A 27,876-nucleotide genomic window follows, 5' to 3' on the forward strand; every position below is an offset into this window, starting at 1 on the left:
AATCCTAGAAGTCTTCTGGCCAGCAAATTGCCTGGCCTTTCCTCGTTTTAACATGACACACGATATCTTGAAGCCGCATTGGTCCCGGTTCCTAGGCCCCGAGTCCCCAGATCCTCGTGAATTCAAGTACCAACCTACTAACGAACCAATATTCACGTCACCATACGGTCCCTTTCCGCCTACACCAGATGATCTCAACATCCACGAGCTTTGCTTCCCACCAAAAAATCCGCTGCCTGAAGACTACCCTCTCATCATCAATGCAGTCACGGAGGAAGTTGTTACTCTTCATAGCTTCTATGCTCGAGTCTGCGCACTGGCACGTGTTCTGCGCCATGACGGACCAAACCCACTAGGCTTAGGTAGAAGCCCTATCGATGACACCGAAGAGGGCGAGATTCTAGCGTTGTTCTCACGAAATCATATCCATTACCCAATGGTAGCACATGCATGTTTCCGGTCGCAAGTAGTGTTTGGCGGTATCAGTCCAGCAAGTACACCATACGAGCTATGGTGGGTACTCAGAAAGATGCAGATAACAAGTATCATGTGCCACGAAACATTACTCCCAGTCCTGAAAGAAGCAATCAAGCTGGGATCCGGAGATGGCGACAATCTCCCTTTGAAACTCAAACTAAACCCAGCAAAAATCATTGTACTAAGCGACAACTCAAACCTCGATACTGTATCCGGATATCGTACAATCGAATCCCTCGTAAAACAAGGCTCCCAGCTCCCCGAGCAGCCACGCAAACTCCACGGCGGAAACCGAATGGCATACCTGTTCCAGTCCTCCGGCACCTCTGGCCTCCCAAAGGCAATGATGATAACTCACACGAACGGCCTGCACTCCGGTCTCCAATCCCTCATAACCTCTGTCCAAACCGCTCGCTTCACTGGCAAACAACCCCTAACCCCCGTCACCACCTTGGGCGTAATCCCCATGTACCACTCGTACGGCATGATCGTCTGGATCCTCCGCATCAACCTCCTCAAAAACACAACTATCATGCTGCCAAAATGGGACTTGCGCCTCGCCCTGCACAGTATCCAGAAATATAAAATAACGCATTTACATCTCGTCCCCCCGCTCGTCCGTCAACTCGCCCAGAGTCCATTAACAGAGCAATACGATTTGAGCTCCGTAGTCAGTGCGGGAAGCGGCGCCGCGTATCTCCCTCCAGATGTGGCATACCAACTGGCTAAGAAACTGCCGCAAGGAGCTGCGACACCGATTCCCAGCGGCTACGGACTCAGCGAGGCGGCTAGCATCGCGAGTCCGGGTGTCCACGGGATTTTTGGGCTGGAGCCTGCGTTGCCGGGTACGATTGGGTATTTACTATCGGGTATGTCTGCACGAGTTGTTGATCCTGAGACTCTGAAAGATGTACCTAAGAGTGAAAAGGGAGAACTCTGGGCAAGAGGAGCGGTAGTGACGCCGGGGTACTTTAAAGATGCAAAGGCGACGGCTGAGTTGTTTGCGGAGCCCGGGTGGCTGCGGACGGGGGATTTGGTTATGCGGGATGAGTGGGATCGGATTCACTATCTTGATCGGATTAAGGAGATGATTAAGGTGAAGGGGTTGCAGGTTGCGGCGACGGAGGTGGAGGATACGTTGCTGGATCATCCGGAGGGGCTTGTAAGGGATGCGTGTGTTGCGGGGGTTGATAATGGGAGAGGTGATGGGTCGTTGTTTGTTCGTGCGTGGATTGTTCTTACGGCAGAAGGGGTGAAGCAAGAGGAGGAAGAGGTAGCGAGGAAGCTGCATGAATGGGTCCAAGAAAGACTGAGTCGGCATAAGTGGTTGACTGGTGGGATTGAGGTGGTTGATTCGGTATGTATTGTTTGGTTTGATAGGAAAGTATGGTTGCTAACGATATGCGCAGATACCTAGGACACCATCGGGTAAGATGCTGAGACGTGAGATGAGGGATCGATATCATGAACGGATGAAGAAAAGTGGGGGGGCTAAGCTATGATTCAGAACACTGGTATACATTTATAGACAGCACTCAATACCTCAAGTACAACCCTCAAATCCCAGGTCTTCATTCAATCAATTCCTTGCAGAACCCGCATTCCGTCTTATGGCGTCCGAGGCAATCGACAGTACCATGTCCCAACCCAAGACAACCCGACCCCCAAATCCCCTTCACTGTTTCTCCTTGATAACTTTCTTTCCCTTCTTCCCCTTCTTCTTCTTACTCTTCCTCTTGTAACCAGACACAGCTTCATCCTTCTCTTGTACCACCTCCTCGCCCTCATCACTGTCCTCAAACCCCTCCCAAACCTCATCCTCAACCTTGGGACCCTCCTCATACGCAACACTCTTCTGCTTCGCCACTTCCGCAAGCTTAGCCGCCAACTCCATATTCTCCTTAACCAATACCAGCTCCCTCCTCTTCCTATCCCTCGCCCTCCTCTTCTCATTCTTAGCCTTCCTCTTCTCCGCCTTACCGTCCTTATCTTCCTTTCCCTCCCCACCCCCCACTCTATTCACAGCACCTCTCAACTCCTTCGCCTCTTCCTTCAAATTCTTAACCTCACCCTTCAACTCCTGGTTCTCATCCACCACAGAATTGAGTACGCGTTGCAGCTCCTCTTTGTCGCCCTCAAGCCCCTCGATAAGCAGCGCCCGTTTCTCATCCTCTTCACCCCGACACTTCTGCATCTTTTCCCTCAGCGCCTGATTATCCTCTCTCAACATCTCCATCTCATCCTTCAAGCCCTCATTCTCCTCCACCACAGAATCAAGTAAGCGCTGCAACTCTTCTTTCTCTCCCTCAAGCCCCCCGATAAGAAGAACCCGCCCCTCATCCTCTTCACCCCGACACTTCTGCATCTCCCCTCTCAACCCCTCATTCTCCATCCTAAACGCCTCATTCTCCTCCCCCAATCTCTCCATCTCCTCTCTCAAACACCCATTCTCCTCCCTCAACCCCTCCCCCTCGCTCCTCAACCCCTCCGCCACCGCTCGAACCGCAATCATCTCCTCCTCCATCCTCCCATTACACTCCCGCAGCAACTGCATCTCCGTCTTGGCGCTCTCATCCATCTCCTGCGCTTTAGCCTTCCACATAGTAATCTCCTTGCGGAGAAGCGGCTCTTGCGTGGATGGCGCGATGCCGTTTTTCTGTTTAACGGCGTCTTGGAGCTGCGCGATGTAGTCTTGAGTGTGCTTTTTGTCTTGTTGGAGGAGGACTTCGTGACGGTTTAAGGAGGCTTCGCCGAGGGCGAGTTCGAGGGCGTGGCGCGTGGCGGGTAGGAAGGTGTGGTCTTCTGGGGGTGCAGGGGGTGTGGAGGGGAGATGAGGGCGTGGTGAGTTGGTGGTGCTGTTGTTCTTTTGTCGGGAGACTAGGGATTTGGATGGAGGAGTCTGTGGTATGACATCTTTTGGTGATGCTGGTTTGCGTGGCGTCTGGGGAGCTTGACTTTGAGCTGGTTGGCTCGCTGGCTGTGAGAAGATGATGTCGTTCATTGTGTCTGAAGACGGGGCCAGAGACAGTGTCTGGGTGGGTCGGTTTGCCATGTTTACAGTGTAGAGTAGGTTTTCTGTAAAATTTGAGGATTGGTGTTAAGACAGTGGTCTTGAAGAGCAGGATACCTCCCGATACGTGTTATGAATGCGGTGAAATGAAAGCAAACTCTCTCATGATGAGCGGGCCGTGTAGGGTGAACGTGAATGTGAACCTGCCTCTCTTTCAGCATAGCGCCATTTCATGGTACTTTCAATACAAACAGTATGAGTTGTTCACATAGAAAGTGTCAGGGGTTCAGAAATGAAGAGTAACGTCACCATCCTTGAAGACCCCAAACCAGAGGAAGTATTCGCAGAGACCCTTCTCAAGGACAGTCACGAAGATTCAGTGGGCCAGAAAAGTATGTCTTGTTCATAACTCTGTCGCTAATCCAAACAACAAACACAATACAGAATGCCGCGTAAAAGAAACCCTCTATTTCTTCTTGAACAATCCTTTTCCAAGCAGGTTCTTGAGCTTGCTTTCCTTCTCCTCATTGCTCATATTCGCTTTCCTCTTGCCCTCAGTCACAGACGCTCCTTGAGATTGATTTGATTGCGACTGAGCCGGCTCTTCACGCGCGGGTTCCTCAACCTTCAATGTTTGAGCTTTTGCCTGCCACTCCGACGCAAGTACATGTCGACTCGCCCTTGCCTCTGCGCTTGCGTTTTTGGCCCATTGGAATGTGACAAGTTCGTTGTTGAAAAAGCGCAAATCCTGTACTAGCCGCTTATCGTCTCGTGGGATTAGAACTAGACGACCTGTTGGGCCTGTGTTCTTAAGTTGGAAAGGCTCGTTCTTCTTCTCTAAGAAATCGCGAACAAAGTCGTATAGACCAGCTGCAGTATCGTTCTTGTTAAATGACATCTGAATAAGCGCACCATCGGGCATGCGTATGCGTAACGAACCACCCTTCTCGGCCGCTGCAGCGATCTTGGCTTGTCGTTCTTTCTCTTGTTCTTCGAGTTCTTTGTCAGAAAGTAAGCGTGTGTTTTTGGTCTTGTTCAAGAGCGCATTTTGATGCGCTTTTGCATGTTCGATGGTCGGAAGGTAGTCGTTCTCGTTGAAGGCGTTTCGTGCTGCTTGTGGCGTGGATGAAGTTGGGGCAGAGAAGATTTGGACATTGCGAGACTTTTCGGCGGGCTGCGATGTATCCTGGGCAGGTTGTGATAGAGGCTGAGAGGGCTGTGCTGGTACAGATGACGCCGTTGAAGTTGCTGCCGCTAGGGCTGCAGCGGGAGAGGTATTTTCGACGTTCTCTGCTGCGTATTTCTCTGTTGAAACCTCCTGTTCCTGTACAGGCTGAGCTGCAGTTTTCGGTTCAACCTCCATCGGTTCTGGGTCAGGCTCGTCATTGCGCACGGTCTCACCAGCAACAGTTTCTGTTGCCTCAGGAGCGGCTTTGGCCGGGTCGGGTATCGAGGCTAACTGACTGGTTGTTGAAGCATGTGCCCCCTCTGCTCCAGCGGAAGGCTCCCTAGGCTTAAAATACTGTGATATTTGCGCCATAGCTTCTTCTAGCGGAGTGCCGCTATTTCTATACGACAATTTCAGCAAAGCTGATCCGCTGTCGAAGCCCAACTGGCTGAGTGTTTGTTGTAGCTCAACAAAGCTCGACTGTTCTTTATGACCAGGCATGACAGTTATGACGGGCTGCTCATAATGTAACCTTCCGGCACCGGATGCACCACTCATTTCAGGTATACCGCGCTGGGTAAAGTTGTAGTTGGCCCCTGGGCTACTCTCGAAATGGCGCAGAATCTCCCATAACGAGGTGTTGCTCGCAAACTTGTTTGTAAGACGTACATTCTTTTCGGTCGCTGGCAGCTGGAGCGCTACAGATATGACAGTAGGTGATCGTGATGCTTGGACAAGCTCTAACCGGGCGCCTTGAGGGAGGTTCGCAAGACGTATCTGCTGGGAGAGGGATATAGGCTTGTTATTGTATCTAGAGATATGTCAGCGGTAGAATTCATGTACAACATGACGTTCCTTACTTTAGCGTGAACTGGTCCTTGTTGACACCAAACTTTTGACACGCCTCATCCCGCACCTCGGTCAGGTACTTCGTAGGCGTAGTAGGAATCTTGAATGACCTTGCGTACGAGTTGAATACCACCACGTGCGACATTATGGGCGAAGTAGTCTATAGAGGTTGTGTGCGAGAAGGAAAGCAGTGGGTGCGTTTGCAAGAAGGATGGCACGCAAGTACCAGCAATCCCAGCGATGTGCTCTTCGGGCAGAGTCACTTCGTTCGACGAGGAGAAAGAGGGTGGCAAGATGGAGGAGCTTTGCTTCGGCGAAACTTAGGTAGAGGTCGTTTGGGCCTGCCATGCAGAGGCGATTAGGTTCTGAATGCACGCAATGCTAGGGACGGTGAACGCCAGGAGGGGCGCTTACCAATCCCGTGTGCGTGTATGGATATTTTGGAGGCCGTTAATGCTTTCCAGTAGATACGTGGTACAAAGTACCGTTTGCCTTTGGTAGATAGCGACGGTATTGATTGGAAGCGCGTACTGCTGGCGGTGATGTAAAGGGCGGCGACACAGTAAAGATCGACGTGGAGGGGGACTTGGGTGCAGCAAATCGAAGGGCCAAGTATCTTGAGTAATCAACAAGACGGAATCCGGCTCTCAATTCGCGGCTGTAAGCAGGGAATGTGGTCTTCTGGAAGCTTCGTTGTCTTGCCGCGTGGTGTATCGGTGCCTGACTACTGACTGCCCATACCCATCTACGTTCGGTGATCGTCGGTGACGGAAGAGCGACACCCCGCCCCCACTAAAACTCAAGACCGCTGCATGTCGCGCCTTTCCCAGACGACCAACAACAAGAACAGATTCCATCAATCTCTCTCGTAGAACCCACAAAAATGTCTGGAACTGTTGAAATCAAGTCGCCCGCTCAGCTAAGCTCGCTACTGTCATCCTCACGCGTCGTAGTAGTCAATTGTAAGAAGCCGCTTGTCGCCGCCGCCGCGACATACATCCAAAGACACCACCTTGCCCTGTTTTTGCTAACATTTGCCCCCTACAGTCTACAATGAACAGAACCTATCAAGCCAAACCATCGCGCCTGTATATGACCAGCTAGCCAGCCAGCTCTCAAGACCAGGAAAAGTCACCTTTACCAAAGTCAGTACAGTGCAGCAAGCACAGATTGCCCAGAGCTACAATGTTACAAAGTATGCACATACACACATTACACGAACACACAAGACACGCGATCTCTAACCAAATCGCCCATCAGTACTCCCACATTCATCATCTACAAGAACAACCAGCAAATACGCAAGTACTCGGGCTCAAATCCCCAACAACTCTCCGAGGCAATCAAGACACTCGCTGCAGAAGCCGAGAACGACGGCAAAGGCGGCAGCGGCTTCGCCAGTGGAAGTGGTGGAAGCGGCAGCGGAAGCGGAGCATGGATAGGCGCCAGCTTACCACGCGGATACACCGATGTCACCGAATCTGTCGATGTGCGCGGCCTCGACCTGCTCAACGCAGACAGCGATTTTGGAACCGTCCGGACGCTATTCGAGACATCGCCACCCTCCTCGCTAAACAAGGGCAAAGGTGCCGCAGCCAGCACAGAAGGAAACAAGGACTGGATCGAGAGCGATGTGGACAACCAGCTCATGCTGTACGTACCCTTTACCGCGAATGTAAAGCTACACACCATCCACATCACCTCCTGCACCTCAGGCAGCGACGATGATGACGACGAAGCCCCCGTGCGACCAAAGACCATCCACGTCTGGATCAACCGCCAGCACAACCTGGGCTTCGAGGAAGCAGAAGACATTCCCGCAACCCAAGTCATCGAGCTCAAGCCCTCGGACTGGGACGAGCAAACGCAGACAGCAAAGCTCGAGCTCCGCTTCGTCAAGTTCCAAAACGTCTACTCGGTCGTCCTCTTCGTCGCCGATGCCGACGGCGACAGCGAGAAGACGCGCATCGACCGCGTACGCTTCGTCGGTGAGACGGGCGAGAAGCGTGAAATGGGCAAGCTGGAGAAGATTGGTCACGATGATTGAAAGTCGCAAAACCTTCTCAATTGATAGACAACGGGCCACAGGTCCGATTCGTCTTTTGTGAGCGTTTACATGTTTTCTTGATAGAGTAGACGTCAAATGAATAATGGGGCATGCTTCTCTTCTAGAAGCAAAGACAAAAAGACATGTCTTCTAGTCTGTATTCGACATTCATAGCCCTTGAACATAATCTAGGCCTGGTGCTAAGACCTTTTTGCACATCAGTCATACCCAATGACATGACATTGCATGTGTATGTATATGTGTATGTCCACGCATCTGCTCGAGACCTCACTCACACGTAAGAGTAGTGTGAAGCCTGAGCAGCCTTGTCTCCAAGTGCAGCGCGTTTCAATTTAAGCATTTCTCGGCCCTTACTCTGCCATTGATAAGGGCAATAGAGTAGGAATTTGACATCCATGCTAGTAATAATACTTCAACGCCAGCGACATCACCATCACCACTACTATACGACATCACACCTCACACACACCATACTGCACTCGGACATGGTGTTTTGGCGTGAACCAATCGTCACATTTCATGATTTTGAGTGACACATGCTAGGTACGTTCAGGAACCGTCACTGACCATTTGCCATACTCCGATAATCGTACCATCCTTTTTGTTGTATATAAGGTATGCCTTGTGACGTTCCGAAATCGTTGTGTCGAGCCGCCCGTTTGGGAAAAAAGAGACCGAACACCCAGGGACAGAATCGGAAAGAAGGTCGCTCGTTTCGCCGTGTTTGCTACATCCACCGCACATTCATGAAACCGTTTAGTGACCCGCGCGCCTCGACTCGGCAATGACCTTGGTCATCTCGTCGACCTTTCTCTTTGAGCGGCCGAAGGTACCGAGCTGTTGCTATGTCAGCGTGTGTTCTGAGTTGTACATTGGATCGAGCGGGTGGGAAAATCGAATCGTATGTGGAAGCGCCATGGGCGGAGGGAAGACGTACCCTCTTCTTAGCCAGACGACGGGCACGCTTGTCCTTGGAGTTTCGGAGCAATTCAATGATGCGCTTCTCGTAAGGGGCAAGACTATCAGAGACAAAAATGTTAGCAACCTATTGCACAAGCAGTTGCGCAATCTGGCGCTCAGCCAAACTCAAGTGTGTAACGTACCCAGCAACCTCCTTGGTGATCTCACGCACGAAAGCAGTGCGCTTGGACAGGAAACCCTTCCTCCTGGAGATCCTGGGAGCAGGAGTCCTGGGGGTGACCTCTGTTGGCCATTGTTAGCGTCCATCCAACAATTTTTCCATCTCAGTTGTAGCGGCTCGGGGGTGTCGAAGGCGGGTTGACGGAAGACGTACTGTGGCCGGCGTTAATGCCAACGATGAGGCCTGACTTTTGCTTGACTTCTTTCGGCATCGTGACGGTCGTGATGTTGTCGATTGTCGATGGGTTCAAGGTCGCAGTTTTGCGAGGGTAATTTTGGCTCGGCTGTGCGGTGGTGCCAAGATGGCGCTAGCTGTAAGCAGGCACGTGCCCTGGCCTGAGCTACTGATGGTACGAACACCACACTCGGGCTTGATGTTATCTAGGCGAGGAGATTCTACCTTTTGGACATGCATATTTCGACTGTTGGTTTGGAAAGCTCAATGCGATCATAAAGGGCTGCGACGACTTGCACGATTAGCACGCGCACAGTTCCGGAGAAGAGAAGCGCATCTTATCGCGAAAGTATCGGCACGCTTCCATCCAATGGATCAGGATGTCGAAATATCCTATCGAAATCACCAATATTGAAGATTTCGATGCTGAGCCCTCTTTCTTTCCCACACGACCCTTTTTATCCTTTTTGTTTTTAGAAAAAACAACGACAGAAACCGAAAGTCATGATTTCTCAGAAACGACAGATGCATGTGGTCATTACAATTCAAGGTAAATGTACCAACTAAAGCTTTGCCTTCTCCTTCGCATCTTCCTCCTCCTGCGCCTTGAGCTTGAGCACCCTCCTCAGGATCTTGCCACTGATCGACTTCGGAATCTCATCCACCCACCTCACACCGCCCCTAAGCCTCTTGTGATGAGCCACCTTTGTGCTCAACCAATCTATAATCTCCTTTGCGTCTGCGTCGGTCTTGCCAAGACCATCTTTCGGTACAATGTAAGCCCTTGGAAGCTCTGTTGCGTCATCTTTGCTGTACACGCCTATTACTGCCACGTCGCTAGAGGGAAAACGTTAGCACGCATTCGATGTGGAGTATATCGGTAAAACATACTTAACCTTCGGGTGAGAGACTAGAATACCCTCAAGTTCTGCCGGTGGCACCTGGAAACCCTTGTACTTGATGAGTTCCTTGACACGGTCTGTGATGTAGAAATTGCCATCCTTGTCTTGGTATCCAACATCACCAGTCTTGAAATACCCATCAGCTGTCTTTGCCTGTGCAGTTCCCTCTGGGTTATTCAGGTACCCCTTGAAAACATTCGGTCCCTTGATCCAAAGCTCACCAACCTCACCAACGGCCATTTCTTTCTCGTCCGGAGACATATACTTGGCTGTCTGATAAGGCAACAGTTTGCCAACTGAGCCAATCGTCTTGTTCCAGTCTTGCCATGGCTGAGTGTGTGTAGTAGGGCTAGTTTCCGAGAGGCCATATCCCTGCTTTACAGGGATCTTTAGTCTGTCATACACGGCATCCACGAGCTCTCGCGTCAGTGGTGCAGCTCCAGAATTCATCATGCGGATAGTGCTAAGATCGTATTTGGATACCAAGGGGTGCTTGCTCAGTAAAAGGACAATTGGCGGAACAACATAGGCGAATGTGATTTTGAGTTCTTGGATGAACCTGCAAAAGTCCTCAAGGTCAAACTTTGGCATCACAACAAGCTGAAGACCAGAGAACAAGCTCTGGTGGATTAGACATGTTAGACCTGTGGATTGTTAGTGGATATTTCCTAGGTTCCATACAATATGTGCGGCCTACCGTAGATGTGGAAAAAAGGCAAAAAGGCTAGGAGCTTGTCTCCTTCACCAGTGGGACCTCCGGTTGGCTTCAGATTGCCAGCCTCTCCAGCTTTAATCATCATTGTGTTGGCCACAATATTTCGATGGGTAAGCATGACGCCCTTTGGATGACCAGTAGTGCCAGAGCTGTACACAAGGAATGCTAGGTCTTCAGCTGGGTTGGTCGCCTTCGTTCTCCTAAACCTCGCACTCCCAGCCGTGTTGATGATACCTGTAAAGTGTTTCACTTTGAATGAAGGGTCTCTCTGATCTCCCATGATAATAACCCTGTCCAGAGGCATCCCGACCTTCTTTGCTGCCTCTTGCGCATTTTTTATAAAGGGCAACTGTGTTACCAAGCCCTTTGCGCCAGAGTCTTTCAGCTGGAAAGCGAGTTCATCGACCGTGTAGTTTGGGTTAGCAGGCGACAGCACACCGCCCGCCCAATGACATCCCCACGTGATCGCCGGAGTGTCGATACAGTTAGGTGTGTATAATGCAAGTACATCACCCTTTTGCCAGTCCCAGAGTGCTTTCAAGCCTTTACCGAAAGTGATAGCTACATCCTTGACTTGTGCGTATGTATACGAGCGTGTGGTGTATGGATCATAGTAGATTACTATTCAGCCACGTCAGCTCGGTGTCTAGACACAGCAAGACCGTGATTAATCGTAAGACTACCTTTGTCATCTGCAAACGGCTTTTCCTTTCTCTCGAACAGAAATGCCCACTAGGAATGTCATCCGAACGTCAGCACATGGAGCCAGAATGCGAGCTTATTCCCGGGGCGGGAAGACACTCACAAGATCCACATCTGGGATGGGCAAGCTGGGGTACTGGCTCTCGGAAGGCATCTTGGCAATTCGATTCAATTTGGTGATATGCTACTCGGCTTAAGAAGCAGGATGTAAAGTGGAAGGAAGCCAAAACGAGAACGGCAGACGCGTTCTACCTGGGACCTCGGGCGGAACGCCCTACGGTCGGAGGCGGCTTGTCAAGGGCGTGCGACGATGTTAGAGCCGGGGTTCACCCCACACGTGGGGAGTTCCAGGGCCGAGGCTCTTTCCGCTTTCGGTGTTAGCGCGGAGATAGCAGCTGGGTGCTTCCGAGGTCCTCATTGCGGTGTGACGTCCACCGTGGATGTTATCTGATAATATCAACATTACCCATGTAAAGGGCGCCGAGAGATACATACTCAGTTCAACATTTGACAGGTCGCCATTATGCCGGGTTGGCGCGAAGCTACCACGGTGCAGAAGCTCTCCACAAACACCTACTCCTGTACACTACATGATGATTGGTGCATCGGAACTGGTACGTACAGATCCGACATACTACCATCGCAATGGGTCATCCTTACTGACATGCGTAGTCCCGAACGGTGGATATGTTACCGGATGGTGAGAGAACCTCAAGAGCGCGCATACGCGTCCACTAACCAATCCATGTCAGTCTCCTGGAGGTAGTCAAGGCACATTTTAGCTCCACCTTGTCAGCACAAAACCAACCTCACACAATTGCTCTGCATGTGGAGTTCTTGCGACGAACCCAAGCCGGGCCAGCGACCTTCACTGTTGACGATGTCAAGCTCGGTCGCCAGACCTCTATCGTGCACGTGAGCATGCAGCAGGATGGGCGACAAGAAATCGTTGCCTACGTAACCAATTCCAACATGGACACGGAATCAGGCTTCTCTTACGATACAGAGTACCAGCTCTCGCCCCCAGTAGCCTCTGTCGATATATCAAAGCTAGAAAAAGGCGAAGATCCATTGTGGGAACGGCATGCTGAATTGCCATACGCCAGCTTCCGCAAAGCGACTAGCAAAGTCCTATTCCACTTTCCACGACAAGGCCATCCTGCCGCAAATACGGCAGACGAATGGATCTGCTTTGCAGACGGCAGCACCTTTAACGACTCCTCGATTGGATTTGTGGCAGACATGTTTCCGCAGCTTGTCGAGAGGTTCAAGGAGAAGGGCACAGGCCCATTCTGGTACCCGACTTTGTTGTTGAATCTCGATTTCAAGAAGTCGCTACCTGCCGAGGGCGTCAAGTGGCTACGGGTCAGGGTGGAGATGAAAAAGGTTTTCAATGGCAGGATGGACATCGAGGTGTTTGTACACGATGCCGAGGGCGAGTTGGTGGCTCTGAGCCATCACGTGGGACTTGTTGTGGACGCTAGTAGGAACACGGCTGCGAGACGGGTCGGCGATGCCAAGATGTAGAAGTGACGTAGGCTGTAGGTATGGGAACCGATTTATAGAAACATGACGAGCGGTAGACATAATTTACCATGACAGCACGGATGCCGCAGAATTGTACCGTAGAGTAATTGCATGTCAACAAGGTAGACTCACAGTTGAGTAATAGCTTAAAAATGTCTTTTTTGATTGTTCGAAATTGCCATGCATCCCGCAGTAATTGAGGTCCGCAGATGTAGGTAACGCGTGATTATGTATTTTTCATCTTTTTTCAAACGCCAATGATGCCATCTGCTCAATATCCGTTGCACTCCAGCAACACAGTTCCATGCTCATATGTATTCTCTCGACAGTCCAATCAGAAAGCGCTTATTTTCCCTTGGGGTTGTTGTACTGCTGCTCGTAGAACTTGTCTGGCCAGACAGGCTATAACACGATGTATTAGCTTTTATCTCCACACACGCCATGCCACATAAAATGGCTCACCTCGCTCTGCTGATTACTAATGTTCTCCTTGAAGTACTCTGAGTCAGGACCCTTGTTGGGACCACCATGTCTTCCCTCGTTGGCCGTCGAGTTACCTGCAAATGCATGTCAGTAAATTGTGCGTTGACTTCCAGATGGTTAGTCTGGGGCTTCAAAGGTACCCGTACCGCGCTGGCTCGCAACAGCGGGAGTATGTGTGGGCGAGGCGCCGCCGGAGGAGAAGCGGTCCTCGACGTTCCGCACGCCCTGGGTCTTGTAAGGGTTGGGGAACCAGTATTGGCGCATGTAGAGGTAGTAGCCGAAGCCGACAGCACCGCCAGCCATGAAGATTTTGGGCACGGAAAGAGGAGACATGGTTGCTTGTGCGCTTTGGTATCTGTCTAGTTGCACTGGGACGGGTGTGGGTGTGGTGGTGTGAGGGTGTGATGTAGGCGCGTGATATTTTTTTGAATGTCAAAGGTGAGCAAGTGAGGTCGGAATGCAATTGGAACTTGGGCTTGGGGGTTTATTCAAGAAACAGGGCAGTTTTTAGACCGTGGAGAAAGAAGCAAATAGTGCAACCGGCCCCAAGATCTGGGCGACTCTTCTATCCCGTCAATTCATATACCCAATTGCACGCAACGGGGAGGCGTTGTGTTTGTGTCGCGATGATCGCGTCATGGCTGCGTACTTTGGGCAAAGCTTCTTTCCGAGGACACTCGGACCCACTCTCGCCAGGCACTGCTGTGCCACACCTCTGCTCGCTGACGTAACGCGCATGTGGCACAGCACTGTGGCTGGCGTTTAATTTTAGTCTGCTTGGAGAGCCCTTGGGGGAAGTGGACACGCTATCTTGCATGGAGAATTGATTACCTTGCCCCCTTTGCGCCCACGCGACCGAGGGTTTTTTAAGAAGAGACAGGATTGAATTCAGCGTGGACACTTTGTTGAGCGTGCTTCATGACTGCTCGACACAAGAAAAGCTGGGACGCAGCCACGGCCACTACACTCTACGCGCAATCGAGATATGGACGGTGATCCTGCCATTGAGCCGGAAATCGATGGCTTCACTCGCATCCTACCCTTACCATACCGCGTTGCTCTCATAATTGTGCTTGGTATGCATAGCCCTATTGGCGATTGGCTGTCACCCAGCCTCCTGCTGCCCTTCCCATACCCTATGCCTCCAATGTTGCTCGCGACTGACAACCTATACAGGTATATGGGCATGGGGCCTCAACCTTCACTACCTCTCCCTCATAAAAATCGATGTCCCCTCTCTAATCCGCTATCCATCACGCGCCTCGCCACATCACCCGTCCCATCACCTCTCCTGTTACCGTATCGCAACCTTCCTCTCCATCCCTCTCGCCCTCTCGCTCCTACTTTTCTGGGCGCTTACCCACGGTAGCACCAAAGCCATTGCAGATTGGGAGATCCTTCCAAACCTCTACCTACTCGTCCTCGTCATAGGCTTCGTCGCGCCAGTGCCTTTTGTCAGCCGCAATGGACGCTCGCGCACACTCGCAACGTTGAAGCGCATCAGCACTGGTGGCATTGCCGAAGCGCAAGATGGGAAATTTGGAGACATATTGCTTGCAGATGCGTTGACAAGTTATGCCAAAGTCCTTGGTGATTTGTTTATTTCATTGTGCATGTTCTTTTCGTCGGGACAACGCTCTACTGCTGCGCCTAACCGCAACTGCGGTGGAACTTTCTGGGTCCCCTTTATCATTGTGGTCCCCTATTTGATCCGCTTTCGGCAATGCATTACGGAGTACTACCGGGTCAAAAGAGGAAATGAGCGTACCGGCCAGATCAATCCGGCCACTGGTTGGGGAGGCACGCACTTGGCCAACGCAGCAAAATATTCGACCGCGTTCCCCGTCATCATCCTGAGCGCGTTGCAGCGCTCGCCCGACCCTTCGAGCTTCGGCGTCTCAGAAGCCACGCTCTATCGCATGTGGCTCTTCGCTGTCATTGTAAACTCTGGCTACTCCTATTACTGGGATGTAGCCAAGGACTGGGATCTGACACTCTTCTCCAGTGCCCGGATCCGAAATTCGCCCGAATATCCCTGGGGCTTACGCCGCCATCGTTGGTTCCACGCAAAAGAGTTTTACTATGCTGCCGTTGTCGTCGATGCCCTGCTAAGATGTACATGGAGCCTGAAACTCAGTGTACACCTCGACCACTTCAATGATTTGGAAGGTGGCATCTTTACAATGGAAGTGCTCGAGGTGATTAGAAGGTGGATATGGATCTTTTTTCGTGTGGAGACTGAGTGGGTCAGGAACCACAAGGGCCCAGCCCCCGACGATGTTTTACTAGGGGATGTGGGTGCAGGGAACAGGTATGATGATGATAGTGACTAGACAACTAATCAGCCTTCAAGTGTACCGTACTGGTCCATGTTCACTGCTGCGCTATTCATGTACTTTTATCTCGAAAGGGCAACTCCATCCTCTAGGCTGATCAACGGGTATTGTCTATAGCCTAATTCCCTATCGCATCGCCTATTTTTACAAGGTTTCAATGGCTATACGAAATCAAGTCTGCACGAATTGCATACCATGTCGGGACTAGCGTATCTCATCATACTACCTCAACCATTTGAGTTGCAGCCAGTTTTTTGGGGCGCATCACGAGTATTACTCAATCCTGTGGCTGCTTCGGCATATTCCATTGTTACGTCCTTGGCTCGGCAATTTACCAGGAGAGTGCTTTATCCAACCCGTGCTTCATTAGTCACAGTCCGAGAACCGACAGTACGATGGTGTTCCGCGGAATCCCATCTAAAGCCTGCGAAAGGTGCAGGAAGAGAAGATTACGTGTACGCTCCGCATAGAATTATTACTGTTCAGAGCTTAACTTGGCCCTAGTGTGACCTACAGCGCCCCCATTGCAGCTCGTGTGTACGCGTAGGAATAGCATGCAGCGGGTATCGAGATACCTCCGAGTTGCGGTTCAGTGATGAATCTGAGCTTGTTAGGAACAGATTCCTAGCAAAGGCTAACAATGAAGCTATTACACGGCAGAACCTGGGTGCTGACGGCATACCCAAGATCAAAGTCCAGCACCTACCTCAAGACCTACAAGTCATAAGTCGCGACATGTTCTTTAGATACTACGTCTCGGATTTTGGTCGGTTGTGGGGTTTTCTGAACGACTATCTCGACTCGCCCGATGCCCCTGCCCATATCACACTCGAAATCGAAGCAGTCAGCCTGGCGTTCCTATCCCATCAAGTCTCATCACAGACGGCACGGAATCTCGGGCGCAGAAAGTACTGCGAGGCACTCCGCAGCATCAACGCATTGCTTCAGACACCCGGCGCAGCACAGGCAAAGTCCACATTCGAAGGCGCACTCCTCCTCGACCTCTTTGAGAAACTCTCCAAATCCGCGTCCGCCATCGGAGATGACAAACACACACATGTCGCAGGCGCCTTCGCGCTCGTCAAGCTCAGGGGTGTGGAATCCTTCACAGCCCAAGAGATAGCAGCGGTAACAGGTCTATCTTTAAACGGCACACTCACCGCACTCAGCACAGGCAGAGCCACAGATACCATCATACGCCAGATACGCCACCACGCGGCCCAATTCCTCGACACCTCCGACCCCAAATGGAAGCTCACGGGCCTCATCCTCGAAGCCACCGACCTCGCCGCCTCCGTCCTCCACGGCACCACAACCATCGCCGAAAAAATAACCCGAAACCTCTACCTCGACAACGAACTCGCCGCCATCGCCTCCTCCGCCTCCCCCTTCTGGACCTACACTTCCCACCCCTTCCCCGCCGCCGACCCCAAAGGCGCCCTCCCAGCCCACCTGCCCCCAACCTACACCATCTACCCCTCCCGCACCATAGCCCAAATGTGGAACGTCCTCCGCCTAACCCGCATCCTTCTGTGCGAAGAAATCCTCGCCTCCCTCCCTTCCACCCCTTCCTCCCCTTCCGCCCTCCTAACCGCCTCCTGCTCCAAAACCACAATCCACCAAATGACAAGCGAGATATGTGCTTCACTGCCTCACATGACAAATTGCGCCTACGCAGCCCGCCACAAGCTCCCTGGAGGTGAGAACCCGGAAAAACAGCATACACACACCGTCCCGCATACGCTCGACGTCTACGTTATGATCTTCGCCGTCTACGTGGTAGCGTGGGCACCGCATGCCGCGCCTCAGAGTCGCGAGTGGGGAGTCAAGCAGCTGGAGAATATGGCGACGCATTTTGGGAGTCAGGAGGCTAGTGTTATACTTGAGGTTTTGAGACGGCAGAGAAGGGGGGTAGAGGAGAGTACGAGGTGCGTTTGTATTCACGTTATGTGTTTTTTTGTTTTGTTTTTTTGTTTTCGTGTGTGAGTTGGGGCTGATGGCATGTTTTTTTAGGGATAGGAGTGGCAGTGCAAGTGCAAGTGCGAGTGCGAGTGCGGGTCGCGGGAGGTATCCGGATAGTACGGCGTTGACGCTGGGTTTGCCAATTGATTGGTATATGGGGCCTGGGGATCGGTTTGCTAGGATTGGGGAGTAAAAATAGTGAGAAGGCAGGCGGACGGACGAACGGGGAATGGGTGGGTGTAAGGTAGAGAGGGGAAGTGGGGATAGGTGGGATTGCATAGAGAAGGCTGCGTCAAGCGGGTTAAAAAGGAAATACTCAGGTATAAAGGGAAATGGAATTGCATAGCGTAGGTAGGGGAGTTTTGGGTGGGGTGTGGGAAAAGGAAAAAAAGGGAGAAGATGGATATGGAGCATTGGATAGGCGTACGGTGAGCGGTATGAGAGACAGATAGAGATGAATGCATAAATAGCGTTGTTTGTTGATATCCTTCTTAAGCACGACAAGAAAGACAAATATGAGTGCCTGAGGAAAGGGGACAGACAGACCTCATTTCTGAAAGAGAAAACAACATCATCAGGAACGCATAGAGTAGGAAAAAACAGTATAAGCAGTGTAATATTTTGATTCGTATTAGCTTTTAGACATCTTCCACTCATTTTCCTTCTCCCTCCTCACCGTTCTTACACCATCATCATCATCTCCTCCCCCTCCGCCCACATCGCTCATCACCACACCTCATTAACCCCCAAATGGACATGAAATTTTTTTCTCCTTCGCAAAGAAACAAGCTCCTCAAAGTGGCTTGAACCTCCTCCACTCATAAATCGAAGGAGGAAGAGGTCGTGCCAATGAATCAAACAAGAAGACGAAAAAAAGGACAAAAACGTAAGGGCAGATGGTACGAAAGCGCAACCATCGCCATCGCCGTTGCCACGCAGTATACAGGACCATCGCACAGTCCGCCTAAGCTCGTACTGGAAATTCTATAGTGGGGTTGAAAAGAGAGAGTAAAAAAAGGAGTAATATATATAAACAGGTATGCAAGGTAGAGTACAGAGCAGGCCGGGCATGATGGGGGAAGCAGTAGCGTTGAAGCATTTGATCGATGGGCGTTGAAAGAAGGGAGAGGAAGAAGAGTGCAATACCAAAAGAAGGGAGGAGGTCGTGCATGTAGAAGAAGACAAGGGGGAAGGGGGGTATGTACCGTTGAAAATTCCCTAATTAAGGAAGCCCTTGCAACCGATTGAGCCGCAGAGACAAGGAATACGATCTGTAGCATCGATTTCACGCTCGAACTTGTAGTCGTAGGTGAGTTCCTCGTCTGGAAAGTTAAGTTAGTATTATTGGGTTGAGAACACGAAGACAACTTACCAGACTGAATATCCCTCAACGCATAAATGACAATACGCTTGGTGTTGTCGACGCGGATAATCTTGGCTGTACAATTGGGCGTGCAAGAGTGATTGATAAAACGGGCAATACCACCCATCTTTGTCGCATCAATGACCGTATCTTCGTCAATTCGGAACAGGTAACTTGATCCCACGCCTTGCATGTCGTACTTGGCTTCTCGGAGATCGGCCACACGCTGTCGAACCTTTTCACCAACGTACTCGATAATCATGTCGTTGACAGCAATCGGTTCTTGGGCGTACAGACCCCAGTTATGGATGGCTGAACGGTCGAACTTGACGAGCTTCTTGCGCTTCTTGAGTTGATTGAAGCGGAGAGCGTCACCCTCAGCTCCGGAAAGGTTCTTGGAGATGTTGATGTCATTGACCATACGGCGATTGTTGGCACGGTTGGCACGCGAGTTTGCGGTCGATGCCTTGTTGGCACTCATCTGGAACTTGAAGCCTTCGACCGACACGACGCTGCGCTCTTCTTGCTTGGCACGGCGTTGACGTTCTTCGCGCTCCTTTTGTACACGAATACGATGAGGCAGGTACTTCGACTTCTCGGATTCGCGAATCTTCTTGATGCCTTCTGTACGAGCTGAGCCAGTCGCGTTGGGAACGTAGTATCCTTCGATCTTGGTCTCGGTGCGGGAAACACCCTCCTGACCGTTGCGATTGAGATGCTTGATAGATTTCTGTTTCCAGGCCCATGATTGAGCGTCTCCAATACTGGCGGGAGCAATGGATTCAACGGCCTGCTTGAGAAGACGCAAATCTTCTTCATCCTTGAGCAGATGCTGCCAGCCATCAATGTCCATGACAACACTAAAGTCATCATCGACCGTCTTGCGAGGTATGTCGTGAGATACGCTCCAGCAGACAGAAGAGGCCCGCTCATCTTGCTCTGGAGTAGTTTCCTCAACCACTGCCTCTTCAGCAATCTCCGTAACCTCCTTGACTTCAGGTGCCTCCTCTTCTGTAGGTACTTCAATCTCCGTGACTTCCACCTTTGCAGCCTTGGCTTCCTCTTGAAGTTGCTTCTTGGTCTTTCTCTTTGGCTTGACAGCCTTCTTCTTGAGCGATGTGAGTGTTTCGGGGAGTTCAGTCGTCTCGATAGACTTCTTTGCCTCTTCATCTTGAGTGACAATCACTTCGGGCTCCGTCTTGTCCATCGGGCTTCCTTCAACACCAAAGATTACGTCTGCCTCTTGTTCAATCTTGCGCAGCCTCCTGAAACCCTTGAGCGCTTTATCGGCCTTCTTCCAGATTGGCGATGAGCGTGGGAGAATTGCGAGAACCTGTTCCAGCTCTTTCTCCGCCATGTTTTCAGGGTCTTTGTGAATACAATGAGCAAGCAAACTTCTGGCGTGGGAATCGTCCATCTCCTCATCACTGTCGTCGCCCCAACCAGTTTCAATGCGACGTCGCTTAGCACGGTGGGCTCTCGACGACTCTTCTACTTCATCTTCAATGTCCGTAGAAGGAGCCCGGCTAATAGGTCGGCTCTCTTGCTCCTCAGTGCCGCGTGTCAACTGACTGCGGTTTTCATCATCGGATTCTTCTGGCTCAAACATTTCAAGCATTTGGCGATGCAAACCACGAGCCACACGAGGCTTAGGCGCAGATGCCTTTCTTCGCTCGTCGGCAAACGCATTGACGACTTTTGGAGGCTTCTTTCCACGTCTCGTGCTGGGGTCATAAGCACCAAATCCTCTACGACCACCACGGCCACCAAGGCCTCCATTGCGACCTCTCGGAGTACCTGCACCGAAAGCATCGAAGCCTGGAGCGAGCAGCGCTGGGGGTCGGACATCCTCGTCCTTCTTTGGCGGACCTGGAATGTTGTACTTTCGGCGCTTCTCAACGTGCAACTCAGGATCCAGTAGCTCAAGTATCGTAGGCGCGGCAAGTTTAGTCTTGATGTCTCCAAGAAGCTTTTCCTGCAACTCCTGCTTCAGAACATCCAACGCAGCTCGTACAGGGTCCAGCGAGTCTGCCCTCTGCTTCTTCTCCCATTCCAAGTCCTCCGCCTCTTCCTCTTCTATTCGCTTCTCCATAGCCTTTCGCTTTTTATCGGCAATTACACGCTCGGGACTAGGACTTCGTTCGTAGTTGGGGTCGCCATACTGGTTACACTCCATGTTCATGACATACGTAAACAGAGCCTGCATGTGGCACTCCTTATAGCACCGAACAGTCTCGTCCTCGCCGCGCTTCGATTCTTCAAATGTCACATAGTAACCTGTTTGGTCGCATCGTACCGAAGACCACCGGAAGTTCTTTAATCGCTTCTTCAAATGTTCAATCGTGGTGCTGAGAACAGGTACGTATGCGTGGGCGATGAAAATATAAGGCTTTCGTTTCAGCGTAGGTTTGATCGGCTCTCGTTCGATGAGGTATGAAAGCGCTGCCTTTCGTGTTAACGGTTCTCGCATCATCGGCATCGGTGGACGAGCGCCCTTCCCAGAGGGTCCCTTTGGAACATTGGCTGGCAAGTCAAAGTTTGCGGGAGCAGTGGGCGTCGCGAGGCTGGCTGCTTTTGTAGCATGCTTGGCTCGTAGCTTCTCTTCTTCCTTGCGGCTTTGCTGTACTGCTACATCCACCAGTTTTGAACATCTTCGACCTTCGCGATCCGATTGTACCTTGATTGTGTGCTGGGCAAGGCGCTGGTTGGTGCCTTCTCGCTCAGCTCTTTTTGCCGAGGTACTGGCCTTCATGCCTGTAGTGCCACGACCGGGTGGAGTATCGCGAAATTTGACCAGACATATTCCAAGCGGACTGCCATTGTCGGGATGTACTTGGTTGTGCACAGTCTCTACTTCACCGTAGGCGGAGAAGAAACTGCGGAGCTGGACATCAGGAGTCAGAGGATCAAATCCTGTGACGACCACTTGGGTCGCAGGTCCTGGACCACATGATATACGCTGGTCGAAAGAGTAGGGCTTGGCTACATAGGGCGCTATCCTGAGTTTCGACTTCGGGGCACCTGTGAAAGAAGTCTTAATGACATAGTTCCCAGTGGTATAGCCGGCAATGGCCAGACGCGGGTCGGGAGGAGGAGATGCGTCGCCCTGTAACACAAGTCAAGTTAGCCTTAGCGTGACAGGGCGACCACATCTATGTATGTATATATATGTAACCTTCACGTACCTTGTCCAGTATTGTGCTGTATTTCGCCGTTCCTTTCGCCCTTGCCCGTCTATCGAGTTTTGGGTCAAGCTGTGCGTCGTAGGTGGAGCGCTGGCCCAGCACGCCGTCGGCCGGGAAGACAGATCTGCGTGACTCGGGCGGAGTGTTTATGGGTGTGATGGTATCGGCGACATTGTTGGATGCGCTCGATGGGGCGGCGCGTAGGGAGGATGAGGTCGCGTGCATCGTCTCATACGAGAGCTTGGAAGACCGCGGACTAGGCAACTTGCCAGGCGGAGAAGAATCTGAGCTGGTCAAGGGTGTGAGGGCGTGCAGTGAATTGTTGTGACCAGAGCGCGACATGGTCCAGGGGACGGAGGGTATGGACGAGGCAAGCGTAGGGGTGGAGGGAATCGAGTCAACGTCGTCTAGCAGATAGCTTGGGCGCTGCGCATTGTTTCTGGGCAAATCTGTATTCTTGTCCCCAAGGCCGCGCGTGTTCCCCACGGTCGTCGCCACGGTACTCGAAGGCGGGAGTAAGAAAAAAAAGTGAACTGGCGACACAAAACTAGCTGCCGCAGTCACCTGTCGTCTTTTCGCCGCGTGCTATTACTAGCATAGACCTTGTATCGAGAGGCAGTTTGTGGTCACGCCGCAAGAGCGCACCTCAATCCCAATCGACTTTGTGTATCAGCACGTATGTGCTCGCTCCATGCTGGTGTGACGGCGAGTGATGGGCGTAGAGTGGGTTGAGGCGCTGCGAGTTGGGTGTACTCGGTGCAGCTGCAAGCCTGCAACAGGGTTGTATGGGACAACGCGCACCCGCGTACTGAGGACGTGTCAGGAGGGCCGGACGGGGGCGGTAAAGAGGAAAAGAGATGGAAAAGGCAAACGGACGAGATGGGCGATCCGGTCCACAGCGCTCCGCTCACACAGATGGGACTTGTAGTGAGTGAAGGTAGTCTTTCAGGAATATGAGGTTGCCAGGTGAGGTTGCGGATCCCGGCTGCCAAGCTAGCGGCCCATAGGAGAAAAGGAGAGTGCTCTTGTTGCCAACCATCCTTCATCAACTCGACTGTCCTCTGACAATGCACCTTTGCGGCACAGCCATCACGGTCGCATTAACTCCAGCATCAGAAATCGCCTGAAAATGCTATCCAGAGACTGAATTTCACATCTGCGCAGCAAAACTGTGCCAAAGCACGTCCCGCCGGTTGCCAACTCTGACAGCGTCATCGCGATCCTTGCGCCGGTTGCCACACTAGCACTGCCACATATACGCACAGCCTGTCTGGAAGACACCAAAACTGCGCAACACGGAGGGAGCAGCCCAGGGCTAGAAGGAAGACACCAGCTGAAGATGCCATCTGGAGCTATTTTGGGAGGACATTATATAGGCTCTTCGCCATATGCGCGTGGTTTAAGAAGGTTGGCTTGTGACTGTACATGTACTAACGTGCCGTGGTTCGGACGTGGACCAGCAGGGCCAGGTGTAGAAAAAATGCTCATGCCAAAACCAGCACATCGGAGGCTACTGGAACAGGAACCAAGAACAAATGCAATGTTCGGATTGTGTCAGAACATGATATGTGCAGCTGCTACAATAGAGTTTGACCCTATCTGTCAGCAATTGAGAAATGCCCATGTCTCTGTCATAAATGACTCTTTGTTTTTTTTAAGAGTATATACTAGCAGGCTTTCTCTGCGTGCGTCCAGCTCTTATAAGTCATGCGCATCTTTTCCATACGCAATACTTTATTCGACGAATTTGCCCTCAACCCACCCCTTCCGCTTAACACCCAGCTCGACTGCTGCGCTCCCCCAGTCTTCGCCATGGTTATGTCCAGACTTGCCGTCGCTTCCGCCAATCCCCGCTCTCATGAGTCCTTGCTCGTCGCTCAGTAACGTCAGCAGCCCAAAGATGACGGGCACGTTGTTGTCCAGCTGCAGCCTCATGAGTCCGTGGCTGACTGCGTCTGCAATGTACTCAAAGTGCATAGTCTCTCCCTTGATAAGCACACCAATGGCGATTATAGCGTCAAACGGCTGGTTGGATACTTTGGCAGCTGACTGTCCGGTGAGCGCAGTCAGGTCAGATGTGGAGCCAAGGAGGTCGGCTGCTGCGCCTACGACGCCTGTGTTGGAGGATTGGATCTGGGATGCCGAGTATAGTCTGTAAAAGTGACTGTTAGCTTGACATTTCCTTACTTTTTTCCCTCCATAATCCACATACTGCTTGACGGCATACGGCAGCTCGTAGCTCCCAGGCACATCCTGCACAACGATATTCTCGTCCTTGACACCCGCTTCCCTCAGCTTCTTCCTTGTGCCCTCGAGTAGCGCGTCAATAATCTTGGTGTTCCATCGTGCGTGGACGATACCAATGCGCAGTCCAGAGCCTGTTCATGTCGCGTCAGCATGGAGCTCCTGAGTGTGGGTTAAGAACGTGGTGGTGGGGGCGGGGTTAGTATTGGCATGCGAGAACTACGGACCATCGTATGTCTTTGGCGCGCCGGGACCTTTGAGAGATGCCATGGTAAAATTCCGTATCTATCCGAGTGTATGTAATAGAAGTTTGGAGGGTGAAGAAGTATGCGCAGGCAGCTCTGGAACCGTCGGGATATTGTAAGCTTGGCCTTGGGAGCGGGTTCAAGGATGCAGGAACGGGCGCACTACCATGAGGCTGCCCCGCAACCGAGAGGCAGGGATCCCCAATTTTGACAATGCTGTCATCGGAGCAGGGGGTGAAACGCCGCGCCGTGACTAGACCCTCACCGACCCATGTGCATGCGAGCACCCACATCACCCTGCCATATACGCAATCAGTACCACACCGCAAATGAACAAAAGGAATAAGAGCAATGAAAAGATATTGTGTTCATTTCGTCTAGTCCCACAAGCTGCGCAAAACGCATCGCTTTGCATCCTAGATATCGTAAAATTCAATGCCATACACATAAGCTACGTCCAGAGCTTCCATTCATAAATCCCACATCTAGTCCAAATCCCAAATGATACACAGCTTCTCTAGCCCAGAGAACGCCATGTAAACTACACAAACGCTTGCTTACTCGACAGTCACAGACTTGGCAAGGTTACGGGGCATGTCAACGTTGACGCCCTCGGCAACCGCCATCCAGTATGACATGAGCTGCAGAGGAATGACGTTGATGAGACCCTGGAGAACATCAACGTTCTTGGGCACCTCGATCTTGTCGGTCTTGTCAGCAGGGAACTCGGGGTCGTTCTCGTTGCAGATGATGATTGGGCGGCCGCTACGGGCAATAACCTGCTGGTATGCGTTGAGTGACTTGGCAAAGATGTCGTCGCGGGTCAGAATCATGACAATGGGGAGGTTCTCGTCGACCAGAGCCAAGACACCGTGCTTGAGCTCTCCAGACATGACGGCTTCGCAGTGGAGGTACGAGATTTCCTTGATCTTCAGGGCACCCTCAAGCGCAGTGGCGTGCTGAGAGCCACGTCCGAGGAGGAGCAGAGACTTTTGGTTCTTGAACCTCTCACAGAGCTTCTTGATAGGCTGGTCGAGCTTGAGCACATCCTTGAACTGGTCAGAGATCTTGCCGAGACCCTCGACAATCTCCTCGCGCCTCTTCTGCTTCGAGGCACGGTCCTCACTGAGCGACAGAGCAAACATGACCATGCAGACGAACTGCGAAGTATAGGCCTTGGTGGAGGCAACACCGATTTCGGGACCGGCGTTGATGTGGACACCGCAGTGGGTGAGGAGGGAGATGGAGGAACCGACAGTGTTGACAATGCCAACAGTCAGGGCACCACGCTCCAAGCAGTAGCGGAGAGCACCGAGCGAGTCAGCAGTCTCACCGGATTGCGAGACGAAGACGCAGGTGTCGTCACGGAAGACGGGTGCTTGGCGGTCGAGGAAGTCAGAGGCCAACTCAACGGCAATGGGGATCTCGGTAAGCTCCTCAAAGACACCACGAACAGCCATGCAAGAGTGGTAAGAAGTACCGCAAGCAATGAAAATGATCCTCCTGCATCGCCTGATGGTGGAGATGTACTGACGGAGACCACCGAGTGTGACGGTCTTGTTGACAGGGTCGAGACGTCCACGCATGGCGTTGACGACGGACTCGGGCTGCTCGAAAATCTCCTTTTGCATGAAGTGGTCGAAGCGGCCCTTCATGATCTCCTGGAGCTGGATCTCCAGAGTCTGAATGGTACGGACGTTGGAGGATCCGTCATCCTTGTGCAGACGGTGAATGTTCAGGGAGCCCTCGTGGATGTGGGCAATGTCGTCATCCTCGAGGTACAGGACCTTCTTGGTGTGCTCGACAATGGAAGATGGGTCGGAGGAGAGGAAGAACTCGGTGGGCATTGGGGCACCGTCGTCCGAGAGGAAAGCGCGGGATTGGGATCGGTGGAGGAGCGACTTGTCTGGGGGGGCGAGCAAGTTGTTCGACTTCTTCAACGCAACGTTGTGGGCAGCGCTCTCGGCGGGGAGAGCAGCACCCTCGTCGTTGTACTCAACATCGACAAAGTCGACCTTCATCTTCTTCTGTGTTCGTACACCAATGACAAGGGGCGAACCCTTGCGGGCAGCCACAACCTCATGGGGGTAGTGGACAGACTTGACAAGGAGACCAAAAGCACCCTGGAGCTCCTTGATGACAGCCTTGACGAGCGATGGGAAGCTCAGGTCTGGGTGCTCGTTGTAGATGTACTTTGTGAGCTTGGCAATAGCCTCAGTATCCGTCTCCGTCTCGAACTTGAAGCCCTTGCTCTCGAGCAGAGTCTTGAGTTCCTTGTAGTTTGTGATGATACCGTTGTGGACGACGGAGAACTCCCAGTTGGGGTCAGACCTGGAGGTGGGGCGTCAGCACGAGTAGAGTGCAGTGGAGGGCCTGAAAGGGTGCATTGAGCAGCCAGACAAGGCAGACATACCTGTGGGGATGGCAGTTGACACGCGAGGGGGGACCGTGGGTCGCCCATCGTGTGTGGGCGATACCGGCGTGAGAGTCAAAGACCTTTCCGAGGTCGAAGTTCTGCTCCTCGACGAGCTTCTTGAGGGAGGCGACCTTGCCAACCTCCTTGACGGCGTAGACCTCGTTCTTCTTGTCACCGTCGACAGCGAGACCGGCGGAGTCGTAGCCGCGGTATTCTAGGCGTTGCAGACCTGGATGGGGAGAAAAAAAGCAAAGGTCAGCTGTCGTCATTGTGAAACCCCGCCGTCCTCAACAGAACCAGACCCGTAGGAAGAGAGCTAATGAGGACAGCGAATTGGGCGTCCCACTTACCATTGATCAGTGTGTCGAGAATGTACTTCCTGTCCTTCTCCACCAGGTAGTTGATGTAACCGAAGATTCCGCTGTTGAGGGTAGGGTGGTCAGCGGCAATGCTTGCAATGTTTCCAGCGGCATGGTCTCTCTCTTTCTGTGCGTGTGCGTGTGCTGTGCTGTGATGGTCTACAGCTGCAGGGTGGGGGGCAGTGGGAACTTACCACATGGCGAAGAAACGAAAGAGGGGAGTCGATTACAAATGGGAAGCGATTGTAGGGTTGTCGGTGGGGGTGAATTGGCAGCAGGGACAAGATAACGGGAAGGGGGAAGGAGATGGTATGGACAGGATATGTGAGGAGAGAAAAGAGCGGTGGTGTGTTTGACTTATACGTCTCAAGCCAAGCACTGAGCAGCTTGCCCCAGCGGCGCCCTTGTCCACTCCACCTGGCTAGTCTCGCCAATGCAGCGTATCGCACCCACCTGTAGCGCCGCTCTACCACGCCTGAAGCTCGTATACTCGACGAGCCTTGCGCAACCCGACTGACAATGCACGCCCGTCCCTCCTCGCCCGTCATGG

General features: G+C 52.1%; 13 protein-coding genes across 13 annotated transcripts; 5 read left to right on the forward strand and 8 right to left on the reverse strand.

Annotated features, from left to right (window-relative positions):
* Positions 1 to 52: 52 nt before the first annotated feature.
* On the forward strand, positions 53 to 1,979 carry COCMIDRAFT_40610 (uncharacterized protein; the record flags this gene model as incomplete). The annotated part of the gene is made up of 2 exons (XM_007694114.1): positions 53 to 1,834; positions 1,887 to 1,979. 2 exons carry the CDS (start codon positions 53 to 55, stop codon positions 1,977 to 1,979), a joined length of 1,875 nt encoding a protein of 624 aa, XP_007692304.1.
* A 173-nt stretch (positions 1,980 to 2,152) lies between these two features.
* On the reverse strand, positions 2,153 to 3,529 carry COCMIDRAFT_106881 (uncharacterized protein; the record flags this gene model as incomplete). The annotated part of the gene is made up of 2 exons (XM_007694122.1): positions 2,153 to 2,678; positions 2,940 to 3,529. The coding sequence occupies 2 exons, from the start codon at positions 3,527 to 3,529 to the stop codon at positions 2,153 to 2,155; spliced, it is 1,116 nt and encodes a 371-aa protein (XP_007692312.1).
* A 424-nt stretch (positions 3,530 to 3,953) lies between these two features.
* On the reverse strand, positions 3,954 to 5,649 carry COCMIDRAFT_40611 (uncharacterized protein; the record flags this gene model as incomplete). The annotated part of the gene is made up of 2 exons (XM_007694115.1): positions 3,954 to 5,466; positions 5,516 to 5,649. The coding sequence occupies 2 exons, from the start codon at positions 5,647 to 5,649 to the stop codon at positions 3,954 to 3,956; spliced, it is 1,647 nt and encodes a 548-aa protein (XP_007692305.1).
* Positions 5,650 to 6,387: 738 nt separating this feature from the next.
* COCMIDRAFT_40612 (uncharacterized protein) lies at positions 6,388 to 7,551 on the forward strand (the record flags this gene model as incomplete). Its single annotated transcript, XM_007694116.1, has 3 exons — positions 6,388 to 6,466; positions 6,552 to 6,699; positions 6,765 to 7,551. 3 exons carry the CDS (start codon positions 6,388 to 6,390, stop codon positions 7,549 to 7,551), a joined length of 1,014 nt encoding a protein of 337 aa, XP_007692306.1.
* Positions 7,552 to 8,328: 777 nt separating this feature from the next.
* On the reverse strand, positions 8,329 to 8,924 carry COCMIDRAFT_106853 (uncharacterized protein; the record flags this gene model as incomplete). The annotated part of the gene is made up of 4 exons (XM_007694123.1): positions 8,329 to 8,409; positions 8,510 to 8,591; positions 8,676 to 8,775; positions 8,867 to 8,924. The coding sequence occupies 4 exons, from the start codon at positions 8,922 to 8,924 to the stop codon at positions 8,329 to 8,331; spliced, it is 321 nt and encodes a 106-aa protein (XP_007692313.1).
* Positions 8,925 to 9,450: 526 nt separating this feature from the next.
* COCMIDRAFT_106863 (uncharacterized protein) lies at positions 9,451 to 11,360 on the reverse strand (the record flags this gene model as incomplete). Its single annotated transcript, XM_007694124.1, has 5 exons — positions 9,451 to 9,724; positions 9,779 to 10,433; positions 10,487 to 11,125; positions 11,188 to 11,236; positions 11,310 to 11,360. The coding sequence occupies 5 exons, from the start codon at positions 11,358 to 11,360 to the stop codon at positions 9,451 to 9,453; spliced, it is 1,668 nt and encodes a 555-aa protein (XP_007692314.1).
* Positions 11,361 to 11,729: 369 nt separating this feature from the next.
* COCMIDRAFT_106841 (uncharacterized protein) lies at positions 11,730 to 12,733 on the forward strand (the record flags this gene model as incomplete). The annotated part of the gene is made up of 3 exons (XM_007694125.1): positions 11,730 to 11,820; positions 11,879 to 11,906; positions 11,959 to 12,733. The coding sequence occupies 3 exons, from the start codon at positions 11,730 to 11,732 to the stop codon at positions 12,731 to 12,733; spliced, it is 894 nt and encodes a 297-aa protein (XP_007692315.1).
* Positions 12,734 to 13,078: 345 nt separating this feature from the next.
* On the reverse strand, positions 13,079 to 13,549 carry COCMIDRAFT_40616 (uncharacterized protein; the record flags this gene model as incomplete). The annotated part of the gene is made up of 3 exons (XM_007694117.1): positions 13,079 to 13,135; positions 13,196 to 13,290; positions 13,357 to 13,549. The coding sequence occupies 3 exons, from the start codon at positions 13,547 to 13,549 to the stop codon at positions 13,079 to 13,081; spliced, it is 345 nt and encodes a 114-aa protein (XP_007692307.1).
* Positions 13,550 to 14,201: 652 nt separating this feature from the next.
* Positions 14,202 to 15,549, forward strand: COCMIDRAFT_106872 (uncharacterized protein; the record flags this gene model as incomplete). The annotated part of the gene is made up of 2 exons (XM_007694126.1): positions 14,202 to 14,292; positions 14,393 to 15,549. 2 exons carry the CDS (start codon positions 14,202 to 14,204, stop codon positions 15,547 to 15,549), a joined length of 1,248 nt encoding a protein of 415 aa, XP_007692316.1.
* Positions 15,550 to 16,524: 975 nt separating this feature from the next.
* Positions 16,525 to 17,463, forward strand: COCMIDRAFT_44621 (uncharacterized protein; the record flags this gene model as incomplete). Its single annotated transcript, XM_007694127.1, has 1 exon — positions 16,525 to 17,463. A coding segment is annotated over one exon (939 nt), but the record flags the coding sequence as incomplete, so codon positions are not given.
* Positions 17,464 to 18,732: 1,269 nt separating this feature from the next.
* COCMIDRAFT_9083 (uncharacterized protein) lies at positions 18,733 to 22,404 on the reverse strand (the record flags this gene model as incomplete). Its single annotated transcript, XM_007694110.1, has 3 exons — positions 18,733 to 18,836; positions 18,887 to 21,983; positions 22,063 to 22,404. 3 exons carry the CDS (start codon positions 22,402 to 22,404, stop codon positions 18,733 to 18,735), a joined length of 3,543 nt encoding a protein of 1,180 aa, XP_007692300.1.
* Positions 22,405 to 23,796: 1,392 nt separating this feature from the next.
* COCMIDRAFT_106870 (uncharacterized protein) lies at positions 23,797 to 24,576 on the reverse strand (the record flags this gene model as incomplete). The annotated part of the gene is made up of 3 exons (XM_007694128.1): positions 23,797 to 24,214; positions 24,275 to 24,440; positions 24,534 to 24,576. 3 exons carry the CDS (start codon positions 24,574 to 24,576, stop codon positions 23,797 to 23,799), a joined length of 627 nt encoding a protein of 208 aa, XP_007692318.1.
* A 532-nt stretch (positions 24,577 to 25,108) lies between these two features.
* COCMIDRAFT_9085 (uncharacterized protein) lies at positions 25,109 to 27,525 on the reverse strand (the record flags this gene model as incomplete). The annotated part of the gene is made up of 4 exons (XM_007694111.1): positions 25,109 to 26,882; positions 26,965 to 27,196; positions 27,318 to 27,388; positions 27,521 to 27,525. The coding sequence occupies 4 exons, from the start codon at positions 27,523 to 27,525 to the stop codon at positions 25,109 to 25,111; spliced, it is 2,082 nt and encodes a 693-aa protein (XP_007692301.1).
* Positions 27,526 to 27,876: the final 351 nt, after the last annotated feature.

The sequence above is a fragment of the Bipolaris oryzae genome (assembly GCF_000523455.1).
Source record: "Bipolaris oryzae ATCC 44560 unplaced genomic scaffold scaffold_198, whole genome shotgun sequence".
Classification (NCBI taxonomy): Eukaryota; Fungi; Ascomycota; class Dothideomycetes; order Pleosporales; family Pleosporaceae; genus Bipolaris; species Bipolaris oryzae.